General features: G+C 37.4%; 1 protein-coding gene across 7 annotated transcripts in view; it reads right to left on the minus strand.

Annotated features, from left to right (window-relative positions):
• Positions 1-19,135, minus strand: part of BANK1 (B cell scaffold protein with ankyrin repeats 1) — a 375,144-nt gene that overhangs the window by 214,474 nt on the left and 141,535 nt on the right. For all 7 annotated transcript variants that reach the window (XM_064285499.1, XM_064285500.1, XM_064285498.1 and 4 more), the window contains one exon: positions 984-1,180. In XM_064285499.1, coding sequence (XP_064141569.1) covers positions 984-1,180 — 197 coding nt within the window. The remainder of the gene's footprint in view (positions 1-983; positions 1,181-19,135) is intronic.

The raw sequence follows: 19,135 nt of genomic DNA on the forward strand, positions 1-19,135 counted from the left end.
GATGTATTCCTTTAACCTGATTGGAGCCCTGGTGGCACACGGTTAAGAGTCTGGTTGCTAACTAAAAGGTCAGCAGTTTGAATCCACCAGCTGCTCCTTGGAAACCCTATAGGGCAGTTCCACTCTGTCTTATAAGGTCTCTTTGAAAACTAAAAAACCTGCTGCCAAGTCGATTCCAACTCATAACGATCCTATAGGACAGAGTAGAACTGCCCCATAGGGGTTTCCAAGGAGCGTCTAGTGGATTTGAGCGCTGATCTTTTGGTTAGCAGTCCTAGCTCTTAACGGCTATGTTACCAGGCTTTCCAGGGTCATTATGAGTCGGAATCCAATCAACAGCAATCATTTTTTTTTTTCTGGATTTAACCTAATAATTTGTTTTCATGTGTTTAATAGTGTCTTATTTAGACTTTGAACAAAAGAGTAAAGGTAATTCGATTTTATTCCCTTCTTACTATCTCCTCTTCAATATCAAATCAACTAAATAGAAGGAGCCCTGGTAGTGCAGTGGTTAAGCGCTGGGCTGGTAATTGAAAGGTCAGTAGTTCAAACCCACCAGCTGCTCCATGGGATAAAGATGTAGAAATCTGCTTCCTTAAAGATTACAGCCTTCGAAACCCTGTGGGGCAGTTCTACTGTTTCCTATAGGGTTGCTATGAGTCAGAATCAACTTGACAGCAATGGATTTTTTCTATTGCTTTTTAATATAGAAGTCAGAAAGGCCAAGTAGGTTTCAAAAATGAATACTTAGAGGTGGGAGTATGGAGTCAAAGCTGGTTGACTGCAATACTAAAACAAGTTGACTAGCCTCACAAAATGCTTTTCAAGACAGTGGATGACTCAGGATCAACAAAAACCACTCATTAGTTGTGCAGTAGCATCATTTTCAAATGAGCAACATGTGTGCACTCATGTACACACACACACACAATTACATTATAAAAACTCTTTTGGAGATAAAATGAAAGAAAAAAAAAACTTACTGAAAAGTCATCAAAGATTTTCTTGAGCTCTTTGTGACCATGCCTTTCAGCAATATGTGCTGGATCTGACCCCTCCATATTTTTCATCTTAGAAGCCCAGGCTGCTCCTGAACATCGAAGCAAATGAAGAGCCAAGTTCCTTAAGCCAAATTTTGCTGCACAGTGGAGAAGAGTTGGAAGTTCGTTGAAATGACTATCTGTAAACACAAAAATTAATAGGATTTAATTTTTTAATTGTATTTGCAATCCTGTAAGAAATGGCCAAACATAATCTATTCCTAAAAGTAATTCCCACAAAGTAGATCAGACTTACAGTGTGATTTTACATGTAAGAAACCATTAGGGGTTGTAGGAACGTAGACTTTTTTTTTTCCTTTCTATTTCTCATCTTAAAATAATTACAAACTAATATCCTCACTAGCATTAATTCTCCACTCTTATTTGTAGGCTAAGTTTAATTTAGAAAGCATATCAACCTCTTAAATGTAAAGAAAACAAATCCAAACAAGACAGTATGTTGCACTTGCCCCTTCTGAATATATTTAGACATTAGTCAAACAACAAAATTCAAGTTCATCTGTATAAGACCTTTTTGTTTTTTCTACTACCATGCCTACTTTGTTCCTTCTGAGGTTGAAACAAACATGGAAATCCCTGGAGGGGTTATATTAGATTTCTGTATGATGTTTTTTACTTTAAAAAGTAATACAACAGAAAATAAAGGTGAGCACTCTTATAAATATCTTAAGTATGGAAATTTCCATCAGAATTTCACATCAGTGTTTTAGAGGTTGAACTTCATAATTACTTATTAACTCTCAATTAGAAGACATGTATTAATTATACATAACTATAAAATGATGAACATGAATTGTTATCCTAATGACAAAAAAAAAAAAAAAACAAAGCTTGATGAGTGATGGTTTGCTATTATTCTACACTTTCACATGCTGCTGAAAAAAATGTCTTATAGAAATTAAACAACAATTTATGTTAATCGTTGCAGCATTATCAGAGGCAGGCAATGGAGACTTGGAGCAACTGAAGCAAACGCAACAAATCTAAAGGCAGTTCCAGTCTTCCAGCAAAATTCTAAAGCAGTGCCAAGGAGCCTCCTCATGATACTTTTTAAAACTGTGAATCTGCATAGCCTTATTTACCTCTTGTTATTTTGTAGTGCCAGAAGACCAAAAAATAAAATAAAATAAACCAATAAAAAAAGAGGGATTAAATCTTAAACCTTGAGGGTTCAGTGCACTCGGGCGCTTCAGCTTGATGGTTGGTATGCTTTAACAGAAAACAAAACAAAACAAACAATAAACAGAATTCTTCAGCATACACTGAGTACTTACTGTAGGGAAAAATTTCATCCTTCGTAATGTGGTAGAACTAAATGGCTATAGGTAGATTGATGTCATATTTCAACAACAAATGCACTTATCTTTTCTTCTATGATGTGTAGTGGGACAAAAACTACCAGATATTTTATGAAGACAGGTGGAGATAAGCTTGTGAAAGCTGAAACTTTACAATGTAAATCTGAGCTATGTCTATCTAAGGCAAGAATTCAATTTTGAAAATAAAAAAATGCATTTTCTTAAAAAGGTATTAAGATATAATTTTCCATTTATTTTCATTGGAATGTGTTATAAAAAGACAATGCTTTGCTCCAGTTAAACTAGGCCAAAGTTAATAAAGAAAAATATCTAAGTGACAATGTCAGATTTTTATCTACCCTTCATTATTTCTCTCTGCCATACTATACTAAAAAAATCCTGTGCCAATCGTGTTTCAATCACTATTTCTTCATGCTGTTATTCCAGTCAACTTTTAAACAACTGTCATTGCAGCCTAAGGCGTTTTCATTAAATGTTTAATTACTATAGAAATGCATTGCCTTTTGACCTCAGCAACCTTTTCTGCCAGTAAATTCCTCAAGTTTAATGTAACGTAACATTAAAAACAACAGACTTCATTAAGAACCTCTCTACTTTTGTATACAGAAAGAGTAACAAGGACTGTGACAAGTGATCATGGGTTTTCAGGGTACCTTACTTGGCAGTCTTTTTATATCCTGAAACCACGTTTTCAGACACATGAAAGGAAGGAATTCTGCAATTTAAGATTACACTCTTGCTCTTTGAAAAGTTGCAGCTTGGCATACTGGCTTCTTTTTCTCCATTTCTTGACTTTGCTTTCAAAGTTAGCTTAAAATCCATTAATCCATGAGAGTTTTTTGTTGTTGTTGTTGCAAAGTTATAGACATGGAAAGACCTTTGAAGAACATCTCTCTAGTTTCTCACCCAGTAATGGAATTGCTTCCATAAAATTCATAAGAGATGATCTAATAGTTATATACCTCTCACGACAGATTATTCATTACTTCTTAAGGCAGCCCATTTCTTGGTTAGGTAACACTGACTATTAGAAAATGATTACTTCTGTTGAAGTGAAATGTATTTTCTTGAAATTATCATATCTTCACATTCTTTGGTCGATATAGTCCGTGGTAGTTATAAAAGCACTGGCTTAGAGTCAGCTCTGCCATATGTTCACTAGATGAACTTCAACAAGCTATTAAGTTCTCTGAGCCTCAGTTTCCTCATCCAAATTTGCAGGGAGATTGAAGTAATTAAACGATTTTAACATATAAAAGTGTCTCACAAGGCAGGTGAAACATAACAGGTATTCAATAAATATTAGATTTCTTCCTTTTCTCCTTTCTGCATCAGATAGTTTAAAGCATCCTGTTTCTAATTTATCTCTGCTCCAACCTTAGGATGCCCAGTTCTTTTCACTATTCCACAGTCCTTACCATGCAGAAAGTTTGACTCTAGAATATTTGGTACTTTGTAAGATAATGAATCATTTTCAAATTGTCAAAATAATAATTTACAGCAGCCATTTTCATTGTCTTGGATGGGATTATCTGGCCTGCTTATTTTCATTGAACAGGAAATGCTTTAGTCTTCTAATGTATGTGATTGATAACTAAACTATTTCCCATTTAATTTTTTTCTAATTGAGTAAAGTAAGACAGACTCAGCCTTCCAAAGAATTTGACAAGATTCACACAAGCTATATTATTTTTTAATGCCAATTAAATCCTGATCTGTAGCATTATTTATGCAGAACACCAAATTAAACACAATCAGTATGTGTATATCATACTTTACACACATATATAGATACATAGAGATAGGTATTATATTCCTATTTGAATAAAGGTACTCATATCAACAAAGGTATTCTTATGATTCAGAGCACTAAGCTAGTTTGGGCTTTTAAGTAGTAACCTGAAAATAGAACCATACTGTTTTATATTTTCACCTAAAAAAAAAAACACACCTAACCAAACCAAAAACAAAACCCATTGCCATCAAGTCAATTGCGACTCACAGTGACCCTATAAGACAGAGTAGAACTGCCCCATTGGGTTTCAAAGGTTATAATCTTTACAGAAGCAGATTGCCACATCTTTCTCTTGTAGAGCAACTGGTGGGTTTGAACTACCAACCTTTCAGTTAGTAGCCACCAGGGCTCCTTTATTTTATTTTTTATTGTTGTTGAAAATATGCACAGCAAAACATACACCAATTCAACAATTTCTGCATGTACAATTCAGTGACATTGACTACCTTCTTCAAGTTGCGTAACCATCCTCACCCTCCTTTTCCAAATCGCTCCAACCCCACTGACATAAACTCAGTGCCCCCCGAGCTTCCTGTCTAACCTTTAGAGCTGCTGCTGTTAATTTGATCCCATATAGATAGTTCTTTAAAAAAGTACAACACTCAAGACAGAGATTCTTTACTAATTAAGCTAAACCATTGTTTAGTTTAAAGAAGACGTCTGGGATATTTTTTATTTAAAGTTTAAAGATTATCTCAGGGCAATTGTTTTAGGGGTTCATCTAGCCCCTCTCTACGGCTCCAGAAAGTCTGGATTCCATGCAAGTTTGAATTTCTATTCTGCAGACCCCACGCCCCGACCCCCTTTTCGATCAGAATTCTTATATAGAATCTTTGGTGAAAATGTTCAGTAATGGTAGCCAGATACCATTCGGTCCTTCTGGCCTCATGGCATAGGAGGCAGTTGTCCATGAAGGCAATTAGCTACACATTCCATACCCTCCTCATATTCCTGATTCTCCTTCTTCCTCTGTTTCTCCAGGCGAGTAGAGAACAATGTCTTTTTTTTTTAAATCTTGGATGGCCACTTGCAAGCTTTTAAGACCCCAGGCACAGCACAACAAACCAGGAGGCAGAACATAAGCACTAAAAAATATTAGGCCTGTTAACTGTGATACCTCATGAAACCATAATCCTAAACCTCCAAACCAAGAAACCAAAATCCATAATATGTTTAGTTGTACATAAACTCAGCAGCTACTCTTTTTTTTATTGTTGTTGTTGCTGATGCTGTAAAAATATATATCACATGACATTTGCAAATTCAACTTTTTAATAGGTGTACAATTTAGTGACATCAGTCACAACAACTGGCTGTGCAACAGTTACCCTTGTAATTTTTTATTATATACTGGGCATTGTATTAAAGACTGAAGTAAATATGGTTTACACCGAGAAGAAGGCAAAGGCTTTCTTTAATCGGACAACTGCAGTGGCAGGCTGAATCAAACTAATCTGAGCTTGTCCTTCCTTGTAACATTACTTAGATTCAGTTCACCATTGGCCTCAAATGTTTTGAAGCCATGATCAGAATCTTCTTCTCAGCAGAGTTTGGGATCTAAGCCTTGTTGCGACTCTAGAGACCTCTGTCTGTTTTATGGGCTGGTTGTCAGCTTTTTTGGGTCACTGGGTGATTCTATTTGCTCTCCAATCCTACCTCCACATCTCTGTACCTCAAAAGTCTTCTCTTAGATTTGTGGGGGCCTCTACAGTACACTCAGTTAAGGCAGACTCCTCACCGTCCTAAAAGATGGGAAGTATTTCTCTCAGCCTTTCCAGCCCTCAGCATTCAGAAGCTGGCTGCTTCTGCTTTCCAGGCTGTCAATGTCCAGTCTGCTTTGAAGGGATTTGTCTCAGCAAACATGTCCCACTCCCACTCCGCGGTATGCACTGGTCGGCCATCAGGAAAAGCTCAGAGAGTTTTTGAAGGATCTCTCTCATCTCTTCTGTTCTCCCCTATGCTTTGGCATACCAGCCCTGCGCGTGCACTCCTAATGGCCTCTGGAAAAGCCTTAGTGGGTAATGCAAACTCACTCTGTAGCTGGGGCTCTTTGCGATTCTTATGCATCACACTAGGCTAAATGTAGCCAGTAAAGTTTTTAAGCATTAAGCTGATTTCTCTTTATCCTTCATCTATGGTGAGTTCTCCTTACCCTGTGTTTCTGTTGGGCATGAAAGTAGTCATGAATTTCTTTTCTCTTATGAAGGATTTATCTCTTTTTGGAATTTAGTTCATTTATGCTTTTGTTTGTCCTCAGCATTCTACTAGGTTTAAAAAAAACTATGATTTTTAATGTCATCTTGCTTGTCTTGTTGTCACAGTGGGAGCAACAAAATCTTGTACATCCTAATCACAAGTATACATTGCATTAGTCTTACCACCTTTTGAGTTATTTTTCTTACATTCATATCATGTATTTCACAAACAGTTTACAATGTTCCTTGTTGGGTTACAATAAAAGATTCCTTAGGAGTGGAAAAAACCTTTTAGAGTATGCTTAATCTAAAGTATACAACTGCTTCTTTTTCATGGCAATTTTCACTGAATTAATCACGAATCATTGCATCTGTTTTTATTATAAAGTTGTAAACAGTGAAGCCATAATTCACACTAAAGTGTGGCCAATTTGCTTTTGATTGCTTTTTCCTGGGCGATATAAGTTTTCAGTCTCAATTATGTTGGCCAGTGTCTGTCAAATGTTATTTTCAGAGTAGTAGAATAAAATTATCAGGGGGAATTTTTCAAGGTATGTCCAATTTCACTTCTTTTACAAATTAAAAAATAAAACAAAAGTTGTCATATAGTAAAGAAATTTATAATTTGTTTGTGATTATATGCAGAGCCATTTCTAAATGGTCACAGACAATCCCTATAAAAAAGACAGCCAATAATTACACTAAAGTAATCAAACCAAAACTTTCAAAAGATTAACCTAGCTTATCAGAATGATAAAATGGGAATAAACCAAAGTTTAGTAAATAAGTATTAAAAAAAAGAAAAGAATGGAAATTGGAAGGGCATGACCACTTGATCCACTTGTTTTCATAAAACGTTATCTGGAATAGTAAATACTTACTCCCTCACAGTAGGAGGACCACTTTAGTATGAGACAATGAAGCCTATAACAAAGAAACGATTAGAAGTCAGGAGATCTGAATTCTAATCCTGGTTCAGTCACTCAATCTGTGGATTTTATGAAAGTTCTTTCTTCATCTTGGACTTCAGTTTTCTCATTTATAAAAAGAAAAGGTTAGAGTCAGGAAAAAAAAAAAAAAACCCATTGCTGTCAAGCTGATTCCAACCCATAGCGACCCTATAGGACAAACTAGAACCACCCACAGGGTCCCTGAAGAGTGGCTGGTGGATTCAAACTGCTGGACTTTTGGTTAGCAGCCGTAGCTCTTAACCACTGTGTTGACCTATATGTTTCTTTTATTTGCCATGTTACAGACAGTTTAAGCCAACAGACTTTCTAGAAGGTAATTTTCCCCGGGTGAGCTCATTAGATATCAATTAAAGAAGTAAGGAGGGTATGTGTGGAGGTTGAAGAAAGGTGATGGTTTTGATTCTTTTCATCATAAGGATTTAAGATCTGATGATGTGTTAGTACTTCTTTAAGTCTGTAAATACATAGCATTGCTGGGCTTATGACTTCAATTTCCCTGTGCGAGGAACAGCACATATGAAACATGCGAGTGTCACTTTCCATCCTACCAACATGACAGATAGACAGACAGATAACTGCCATCAAATTGACTGACTCATGGCAACTTTATGTATAACTGAACAAAACATTGCCAGCTCCTGCATCATCCTCATGATTGACAGCGTGTTCAGTTCAACAGTTGCGGCTATTTTGTTAATTCTCCCTCATTGAAGGTCTCCCTTGCCCTCTCTGGCCGTCCGCTTCACCAAATATAATGTCCTTCTCCAACGCTTGATCCCTCTGATGACATATCCAAAGCAAGCAAGTTGGATAAAGTTCTGTTGTGATCCATAACATTTTCATTGGCTAATTTTTGGAAGTAGACTGCCAAACCTTTCTTCCTAGTCTGTTTTAGTACAGAAGCTCCACTTTGTCCACCATGGGTGACCCTACTGGTATTTGAAATAATCCTATTTAGAATTTCAAGCAAAAAAAAAAAAAAAAATGCTGCCAAAGTGATCATATTTATAAAACTTTGATAACGTTGGGAAAATGTATAAGCAAAACAGTGGCCGGTCAAAGCCCTATACTGCAATTTTGGTGTTAGTATATCTGTCATATTATATAAAGTATGAGCGATGTTCATACACACACAATTTACTACGTACTTCAACTTTGTGTTCACCTCACTAATAGTTGCAATTGTATTCTTGTTACTACAGTATTCTTTTAGAAGTTGATTTTGCATCTCCCTTGTCAACTGTCTGTGTCTTTGGGTGACTCAAATGGTTTGCACTCCGCTATTAACCTAAAGGTTGGGAGTTTGAACCCACCCAATGGTGCTGGAGAGGACAGGCCTGGTGATCTGTTTCCATAAAGATCACAGCCAAGAAAACCCTATGGAACAATTCTCCTCTGTAACACATGAGTCGCCATGAGTCTGAATTGACTCCACGGCAATGGTTTTGGTCTGCATTATATAAAACTGAACCTTGATTTCTTCTTAATAAGTAAATTCAAAATAATTAATTTATTATTTTAAACCCTAAAGTTCTAAGACTTAACACTTATTTATTATGAGAGGCAGTATACTGTACCCCTTAAACATTAGGGGTTTTGGAACCAGACTACATGGGTTAAATGCCAACTCTAGACTTACTAAGAATATGATTTTAGATAAGTCACTTGAACATTCTGTGTTTCAATTTTATCAACCATTTAATGAGGATAATAACACCTTTCAATTAGATACTAAACCAGTGTCCATATAAGTAACGGTTTTAAAGCAAACAGAGCCCTTTCCCTTTTGAAGAGGAAGGAAAGAATTGGTTTTCCATTGCTGCATGGCCAGGCATTTTCAAAAGCATGTTGCCTTCTTTTCCTTCCTTCACACAGTCAAGGAGGTTCTGCGATCAGCTGCACTTCCTGTGCATTGCTCCTTATGGTGAGGCTAGAAAAGGCATGGGCCTGAAGAGGAGGCACTGAGCACCCAAATCATCCAGAAATCCAAGATTCTGAGATGTTCTCCCTGGTTGCCTCTGTGTTTAGGCTCTATGAAGATAAAACCCAAACGAAGTGGTGAGAGCCACTTCAGCAACCACTCTACAAATAGAAAAAATAGTCTTAGGGGTCTTGATCCTCTCTTGTTTATTTTTCCACCTGTGAGCCTTAGACAAAACAGTAGGAAAAATCCAGGAGGAAGGAAAATCCTTACTCTGTCATTCCTAGATGAAATAAATTCCTTTGAGAGCACGTTTTAAGTTTTCATCGAAATTCTTCATTTTGTTGTGACTATATGTTTAGAATTCAGGAGTTTTGTAAAACTATAAAGACAGAATTCTGGAAGACTGAGGTTTTGAAATGCAAAGTGCCTGAAAGGCAAGTTTATAAGAAGCATGAGAAGTGAATGGAGCATGTAACCTTGAATGCAGAATGAGTCCATTGCTCACTTAATACCCTGATGGATAGAATCCTCCATAAAATTTGCAGTAGAAGTAATAGGAGGAGAAGGAATAAAGGGAGATAGAAAAAAGGGAAGGAAGCAAGATAACTAACAAATAGAGGTGCAATGGTAGGGATTTTAGGCATCTAGAGCCAGAAAGTCTAAGAACTTAAAACAGCAGAACATCTAAATGGCAGGTTGGTACAAGATGGTCTGTCTGAACCCTGAGCAAGAATCTATGGTGACACACTGTGAAGCACTTTCTTATCCAAGGCCCTGGGCCAGGAATGACCAGATAGAAGCAAAGCAACTAGCATGAGAAACTGAAGCAAACCCTGAGGCCAAAATGAACAGCCTGAAAGCTTGGAGTCCACATCTGGAGGTAACGCTAGGAAGCAAGGGGACATATGAAATCTTACTAGCACTTCTTAGAATTGGTGTCAACTAAAATAAGTATCATAACAGTTGAATACTTTTGCCTATAATCCATTTTCCACCATCAAATCCAGATAATGACAAGGCAATAAAAAGAACTGAGGCTGCTCCATGTTTAACCAGTCCAGCCAACCTGTGGCTAAACTCTGGTTAAATTAAGAAATCTCTATAAACTTTATTTTTATATGTATTTGCTGTTTTCCTTTATGTTCATAACAACAGTTCTTTTTGAAAACTACTGACATTGTCTCTGCTGAATCTTAACAGAAAATAGACTGAGATCCTAGAAAGCCAGGAAATTGGATCAACAAAAGTGTGAAAACCAGATGGACTAGGTTGGAATCAGATGGCTGGCTATTCCAGGCCAGGTTGAAAGCTACATAGCTACAAGGTAGAAAGAAAGATACTATTCATTAGAGAAGGTGGCAAAAATTATTGCTATGGAGAAGTGCAGATAATCCATGATAATCTCCCCATCTCCAGATCCTTAACTTAATCACATCTTCCAAGTCTCTTCTGCCACATAAAATAACATATTCACCAGTTCTAGGGATTAGGGCATGGCCATCTTTATGGAGCGATTATTTAGCTTATCACACTGAGCAAGAGATATTAACCTAAATGGCACTTTTGTGCTTTACAATTCAGCATGTTTTAACACTGCACTACGAGTATTCATTTTTCCTTGACCCGTGTTGTATGTAAACCCAGTTTACATCTGTTACCCCCACAGTCAACACATCCTCAGCTCTATACACCAGGATATGATATTTTTGGAGATTTTCCTATCCAGTAGGTCACAGCTGCTTTACAAATCTATTGACCAGCACTTTTCAAACTGATTGTCAGGAGCCCCAAGAGAAGTGTGGGTATATTTTAGCTATTCAGAGCTACAGACCTCTGAACAACAGGATAATGGTCAAGAGGAGGTGATTGCGGTAGTTTTGGTAAACCATAGCCTATAGTAAACCAAAACCCAGTGCCGTCGAGTTGATTCCAACTCATAGTGACCCCACAGGACAGAGTAGAACTACCCTACAGAGTTTCCAAGGAGCACCTGGCGGATTCAAACTGCCGCCCCTTTGGTTAGCAGCCGTAGCACTTAACCACTATGCCACCAGCGTTTCCAGAGCCTATAGTAGCAAAATGCAAATATTTTTTTCTACCTCCTTGAGTCCTTATTCCTCTGGAATAATGCCATATGAGTCTTTAACCCTGCAGTGACGTTACAAAGATCTTCTATGAGTATTTGTTAATGGTACTATATAGAAAAAAATGAGTCCCTTTAAGAAGGGAGGGAAAAACTACATATGTGGACATTGTTGTTTTGTTTCTTCTCTAGACTTATGAAAGCAATGGTGAAATATTAATAAAGTATATTCAACTTAAAAGTATATATGCTTATAGCTTTCTCAGTGTAAATACCATAAAAAATTGCAAAAATCTTCCAATATTCAAAAATTATTATAAAATTCAACAAAGAGGCTGACATCATTGAAAAATAAATGACGTTTCAATGCACATTTTCATTGTTTCACTTTGTCTTACTCTTTAATGTTAAAGAAAATATTAGCCAGCATTCATGATGAAACTACACTTGTTTATAAATTGCAAACATAGTCTGGTTAAGGATGCAAGCATTTAGAGTAAATTAATAAAACCATTCTGTGAGAGTCAGTGGGTTACATGGAATTTACAGTAAACACTTATGTAATTTATTATGATTTGAAGAAAAAAGAAGTAGGGGAAGTGTTTTGAGAGTGTGTTGGTAATAGGCTGATATATGGGAGTTTCTGAACCTGTTATGTGATTCAGAGGACAGAAACTCTAGATTTGAGGATCATTCCTGCACTATAGCCAAAAAATTAAGTATCTTAAGGAACTCACTCAAGACATTTAAAAAAAGCTCTTTTCCATTGCGTGTGTATGTGCGAGTGTGTGAAACTGAAGCCAACCCATGCATGCACTTTTCTTATTAAAATGAATGGATATTAGAGTCTATTCTCTGTTATCACTTACTAAATATTTATGCTTCTTTTCCTAACCCTATATTTTGAGAAGCTTATTACTATTGAACCTGAAAAACTTACATTTTTTTTGGGTCAGCCCAGAGAGGATGAACATATGTGCTGTGTTTGGTTGAGCACAGGCAGTTCAGGGCAGCAGATTCAGAAGGCACATATGCCAATTTTTCATTCTGTTAATGGCAGATGCCATGGATAAGGGATAAAAAATAAAATGAAAGATGAAATAAAGCAATCTAAATAGCTGCCTTATAATCCTACAAAGAAGCACTTTTTCATTGGTGGAGCTCAACTATCACTAGTCTCTACCTATTGCTAACTAGGCTTTCTTGATTTTCGTCTATGGTTGACTTCGTTGTCTGTTAACTAATTAATTAATGTAATGAATATTTATTGAGTGTGAAACTCTTCTAGGTACTGGGAAAACATCTTTGAACAAAACAGACAGGGCTCCTTCCCTTAAGACAGTATCTGTCCATAGAAGGGAAAATGGGTAATCTGAAGGAATTCATGCAGTACAAAACAAAAATCACAATTTTTCTAGGATTACCAAAAAAAAAAAAACTAAGATAATTTCAGAGTACTTGGATGGTGTAAATGGTTAACGTGCTTGGCTGCTAACCTAAAGGAGCAGGTTTCTAGAGAAGCAGAGCAAACAAGGCACTATAGACAGTAGCACTATGCCACCCCTCTGCATCAACGACCCGAAAAACTAAGTAAAACAGATACAAATGTCAATCCTGGAACCCTAAGCATAAATTAAGGGCTAAAGAACTAGATTAACCACTGAATGGAAGAAGAAGCTGACAGAGAATAGAGAACCAGGAGAGCTATAGAGTGGAAGTCACCCGCTAGCTAACGCAGCATGGCTTCACCATCTTGGAGCATAGACACCAACAAGACTTGACAGGGAGTATGGGAGGGCAACTTCATGGATATCTCAACAGGAAACAGAGCACCCAATAACAAGTGACACACGTTTCCCCACCCCCTACACTTCTGCCCTGTACACTGCCTCTGCCACTTTCCAACAGGACATGGTCGCTTGGCCAGAGAGACCCCAGCTCACTGCTGCCATGGGTCCACCCTGCCTCCACCAGCCAGCTCCTTTAGCCCCATAATTTTTATTTTTCTTTCTCTTCCTTCTCCCTCCCATATAGGCCCTACACCACCTCTGAGAAGCTGTGCCATGCCACCTGGCAAGAGAGACACTAGCTCACCACCACCCCAGTTCTGCCCAACCCCCAATGGCCAGTTCACTCAGTGCCATAAGTTTTTGTTGTTGTTTGTTTGTTTGTCCTCCCTCTTCCCCTTCCTTCCTTTCCATTTTCCGATACACCTAGCCCAGTACACTGCCCCATCCCCGTCTCGATGGACTGTGTTGCACCCCTTGGCTAGAGAGCCACTGGCATATGGCCTCCACGGGTCTTCCCTGCTCCACCTGCTGGCTTTTCTTTCTCTCTTTTCATTCTCTCTAACACCTAGCTCCTCACATCACATCCTCTTCCCCCCTACCTATCTGCAATGCATACCAAGTGCCATGCCCTGGAGCATCACTTGTGTAGGCCTATAGACCCTTGACCCCACCCTTCACCACTCCCAGCCACACCCTGCTGAATGCCGTTCCCATCAAGCTGCACCAGCACAAACCTCCAGACCCCCGGGCCTTGCTCTATGCCAACCCCTAGCCCTGCCCCACTGAGTGCTGCATCCTGAGCAGCACTGGCACAGACCCCTGGACCACAAGACCAATTCCTAGGCTGTACCCTGGCCCTGCCCTGCTGAGCACTGTGCCCCAAGTGAGACTGGTATGGAACCCTGGACCTCTGGATCCCAACCCATTCTGTTCCCTGGCCCTGCCCTGCTGAGCACTGTGCCCCTTCTGGGATGATGTGGACCCTGGACCCCACCCCACATCGCCCCAGCCTGGCTCCACCGAACTCTGTGCATCTGAGTGGGACAGACGTGGACCTCCAGACCCCTGGATCTTGCCCCACTGCGTCACCCCCAGACCTGCTCACCAGCCACAGTTTCTGCTGTAAATGACACATCCCCACCCCTCCCCCTCTGCTGAATCTGTCTGCTGCACCATAGTGAGGTGACCGGCCCTGCCCACCTGGACAAAGTGGTGAGAACTATCATGCCCATGGATGAGCAAGCAACAAAATATGTCCAGCCCATCTGCCCAGACATAATTAAATAAGACAAAAAAGCAGGATGAAACAAACAAACCTACAATCGATAACAAAGAAAATAATTCCTGAATGTCTCAGAGGCAGTGGACAACATCAAAACATATTAAAAAAAAAAAAAAAAAGGACAGTTGGCTCCAGTACCTGACCAAAAGAAAACATCAGATGACATTCTGGTAGAAGAAAAGGCATTGGAAGTACATGATCGGGAATTCAAAAGTCTAGTATTCAGAGATCTCCAAGAGATTAGGAAAAAGATCAAGGAAAACCTAGACAAAAATAAGGAAAACACAGACGAAATCAGGGAGAACACAAACAATGGAAGAATCAGCAAAATAATACAACGAAATGTCAAAATAAATAATTAGAAATAATACAAAAACAGAAATTAGAAATCCAAAAGATAAACAGGATTTCAGAAATAGATAACATAATAGGTTTCATGAACAAATTTGAAACAATGGAAGACAGAATCAGTGAAATTAAAGGCAAGTACTTGGATACCACTTTGTTTAAAGAAAAATCAGAGAAAAGAATGAAGAAAACCTAAGAACTATGAGGAATATAATCAACAGCAAAAATTTGCATGCTATCATAGTTCCGGAACAGGGGAAGAAAATGGCACACATACAGAGGGCCATTGAAGATTTGCTGACTTAAAACTTCCCCAATATCATGTAAGATGAAAAGCTGACCATACAAGAAGCTCAATGAACCCCATACAGAAAAGACCCCAAAAGAAAGTCACCAAGATGTATCATAATCACACTCACCAAAACTAAAGACAAAGAATCTTGACAGCAGTTTGTGAAAAACAAAAAGTCACATTAAAGGGGAAACAAGAATAAGCTCTGATTATTTGGCAGAAAGCAAGCAGGCAAGTCGTCAACTGGATGACACATACAAAGCCTTGAAAGAAAAAAACTGCCAAACAAGAATAATATATCCTGCAAAACTGTAACTCAAATATGATGGTGAAATTAGGCAATTTCCAGATAAACAGAAATTAAGGGAATAAGTAAAAACAAACTGTTACAAGAATGATTAAAGGGGGTCCTTCAGTTACAGAACCAAAAACATCAGACAATAACCTGATTCTAGGACACAGGACAACATCAGCCAGGTACCAACCTAGGTAATGGGCTCTCAAGGATAAAAAGAAAAAAAAAAAAAAAAAGATTTACAACAGAGAACCAGAGATATCAGTTTGTAAATGATAAAAGTATCAAAACAGTAAAAGGTGGAATAAACGGTGTATGTACAGAACTTTCAAATGGAGAGGAAGTAAAGGTGATAGTAAATAATAAAAGACTGGTTCAAACTTAGGAAGATAGGGATAAACTTCAAGGTAGCCACAAAGAAAGTCAACAAACCTACTCTGCAAAATAAAGAAGAAAAACATAAAGTTTCAACAAACACTGAATCTACAAAAATGAATGAAATGAAAATAAAATCCACAAACAAAAGGAACTCAACACAGGAGAGTAAAAGTAAAAAGGAAATGGCAGAGCCACACACACACACACACACAAAAAGCACTACAAAATGACAGCAATAAACTTACACCAACTAAATAATCACACTGAATGTAAGTGGCTTAAATGCACACATAAAAAGACAAAGAGTGCGAGGATGGATTGAAAAAAAAAAAAAAATGACCTGTCAATACACTGTCTACAAGAGACATACCTTAGAAACAAAGACATAAGTATCTTAAAAATCAAAGAATGGGAAAAAACAAATAAAGTAAATCAAGTAAATAGCAACCAAAAAAGAGCAGAAGTGGCAATTCTAATCTCAGATAAAATAGGCTTTAAGACAAAATTCACCATAAAAGACAAGGAAGCATACTATATTGTGATTAATGGGAGAATCCACTGTGAGGACATAAACATAATAAATACCTACACACCCAATGACATGGCTCCTAACTGTATAAAACAAACTCTAACAGCACTAAAAAAAGAAATTGACAGTTTCACAATAATAGTAGGAGACTTCAACATACCACTTTGGGAAAAGACAGAACATCTAGAAAAAAACTCAACAAAGATACAGGTCTAAAGGCCACTATCAACCAACTAGTCCTCATAGGCATATATAGAACACTCTACCCAACGGCACCAAAGTATGCATTCTTCTCCACTACACATGGAATGTTCTCCAGAATAGACCACATCTTAGGCCACAAAGCAACCCTCAACAAAATACAAAACATTGAGATAATACAAAGCTTCTTTTTGGATCACAACAGTATTAAGTAGAAATTAATACTAGGAAGAGCAAGGAAGGAAAAAAAAAAAAAAAGGAAGCCGAATAACACCTTGCTTAAAAACCACTGGGTAATAGAAGAAATTGAAGATGGAATCAAAAAATTCCTAGACTCAAATGAGAAAGAAAACACATCATACCAAAGCCTTTCAGGTACAACAAAGGCAGTGCTCACATGTTAATTTATACCGATATATGCACATATCAAAAAAAAAGAAAGGGATAAATCAAAACATTATCTTCGTAACTCAAACAAATAGAAAGAGAACAGTAAAAGAGGCCCACAGCCTCCGGAAGGAAATAATAAAGATCAGAGCAGAAATAAATGAAATAGGGAACAGAAAAACAGTGCAAAGGATCAACAAAACCAAAAATCGGTTCTTTGAGAGGAAAACAATGCAAAGAATCAACAAAACCAAAAGTTGGTTCTTTGAAAGGATCAACAAAATCAACAAATCATTGGCCAAATAGACAAAAGAAAAACAGGAGAGGAAGCAAATAACCGAAATAAGAAATGAAATGGGGGACATTACAGCAGACCCAACTGAAACAAAAGGGATCATAACAGAGTACTATGAAAAACTGTACTCCAACAAATTTGAAAACCTTGAGGAAATGGACACATTTCTAGAAACACATTACCTACCTAACACACACTGAGGTAGAAAATCTGAACAGACTCATAGCAAGAGAAGAGACTGAAAAAGTAATAATAATAATAATAATAAATTCCCAACAAAAAAGTCCTGGCCCAGATAGCTTCATTTGAGAATTCCACCAAACAGTCAGAAAAGAGCTCACACCAGTACTACTCAAACTCTTAAGAACATAGAAAAGGAAAGAATACTTCCAAATTCATTCTATGAAGCCAGCATAACACTAATACCAAAACCAGGTAAAGACAATATAAAAAAGAAAATTACAGACTAATTACCCTCACGAACATAGATGAAAAATTCTCAATAAAATTCTATCCAATAGAATTCAGCATCACGTCAAAAAAAAAAAAAAAAATACACCCCAACCAAGTGGGATTCATACCAGGTATGCGAGGATGATTCAACATTAGAAAATCAATCAACGTAACCCACCACATAAATAAAAGAATCAAAAAACCATCTAAATAGACACAGAAAAGGCATTTAATAAAATCCAACACTCATTCCTGATAAAAACTCTCACTATAATAGCAATAGAAGGGAAATTCCTCAATATAATAAAGCGCATCTATACAAAACCAACAGCCAACATCATTCTCAACAGAGACAAGCTGAAAACATTTCTCCTGAGACGGGGAACAAGACAGGGATGCCCTTTATTCACCAATGCTATTTAACATAGTGCTGGAAGTACCAGATAGAGTAATAAGACAAGAAAAACAAATAAAGGGCATCCAAATTAGTAAGGAAGAAGTAAAACTATCCATATTTGCAGATATGATTCTATACATATGGAACCCAAAAGGTATCAGAAGAAAACTACTGAAACTAATAGATTCAGCAGAATGGCAGGATGCAAGATAAATATAGAAAAATCAGTCGAATTCCTATACACCAACAGAGAGGACTATGAAAAGGAAATCAGGAAAACAATATAATTTATAATGGCACCTAAAAAAAAAAAAAAAAAGAATAGGAATAAATCTAATCAGGGACGTAAAAGACCTATACAAAGAAAACTACAATATCCACTGCAAGAAACCAAAAGAGACATATAAATGGAAAAACATACCATGCTCATAGATACGTAAATTGAACATTGTGAAAAATGTCAATATTATTCAAAGCAATCTACAAACACAATGCAATCCCGATCCAAATACCAACAGCATTCTTCAACGAGATGGAAAAACTAATCATTAACTTCATATGGAAAGGAAAGAGTTCCCGGATAAGTAAAGCACTGTGGAAAAAGAACAAAGCAGGAGGCCTCATACAATCTGACCTCAGAACCGACTATAAATCTCTGGTCGTTAAAACAGCCTGGTACCTGCACAAGGACAGATACATTGACCAATGGAACAGAATTGAGAACTCAGATGTAAATCCATCCACCTTCGGTCACCTGATCTTTGACAAAGGCCGGAAGTCCATAAGTGAGGGAAAAGACTGTCTTTTTAACAAATGGTACTGGCAAAACTGAATGTCCATCTGTAAAAAAATTAAACAGGACCCATACCTCACACTGTACACAAAAACTAATTCCAAATGGATCAAAGACCTATATATAAAACTGAAAACTATAAAGATCATGGAAGAAAAAATAGGGTCAATGCTGGGGCCCTAATATAAAACATAAAGAGGATACAAACCATAACTAACAATACACAAACAGCAAATAAGCTAGATAACTGGGGATTTTTTAAAAATTAAACACTTATGCTCATCAAAAACTTCACCAGAAGAGTAAAAAGAGAGAACCAACAGGCTGGGAAAAAAATTTGGCTATGA

Source organism: Loxodonta africana, chromosome 5 (genome assembly GCF_030014295.1).
Source record: "Loxodonta africana isolate mLoxAfr1 chromosome 5, mLoxAfr1.hap2, whole genome shotgun sequence".
NCBI classification, from domain to species: Eukaryota; Metazoa; Chordata; class Mammalia; order Proboscidea; family Elephantidae; genus Loxodonta; species Loxodonta africana.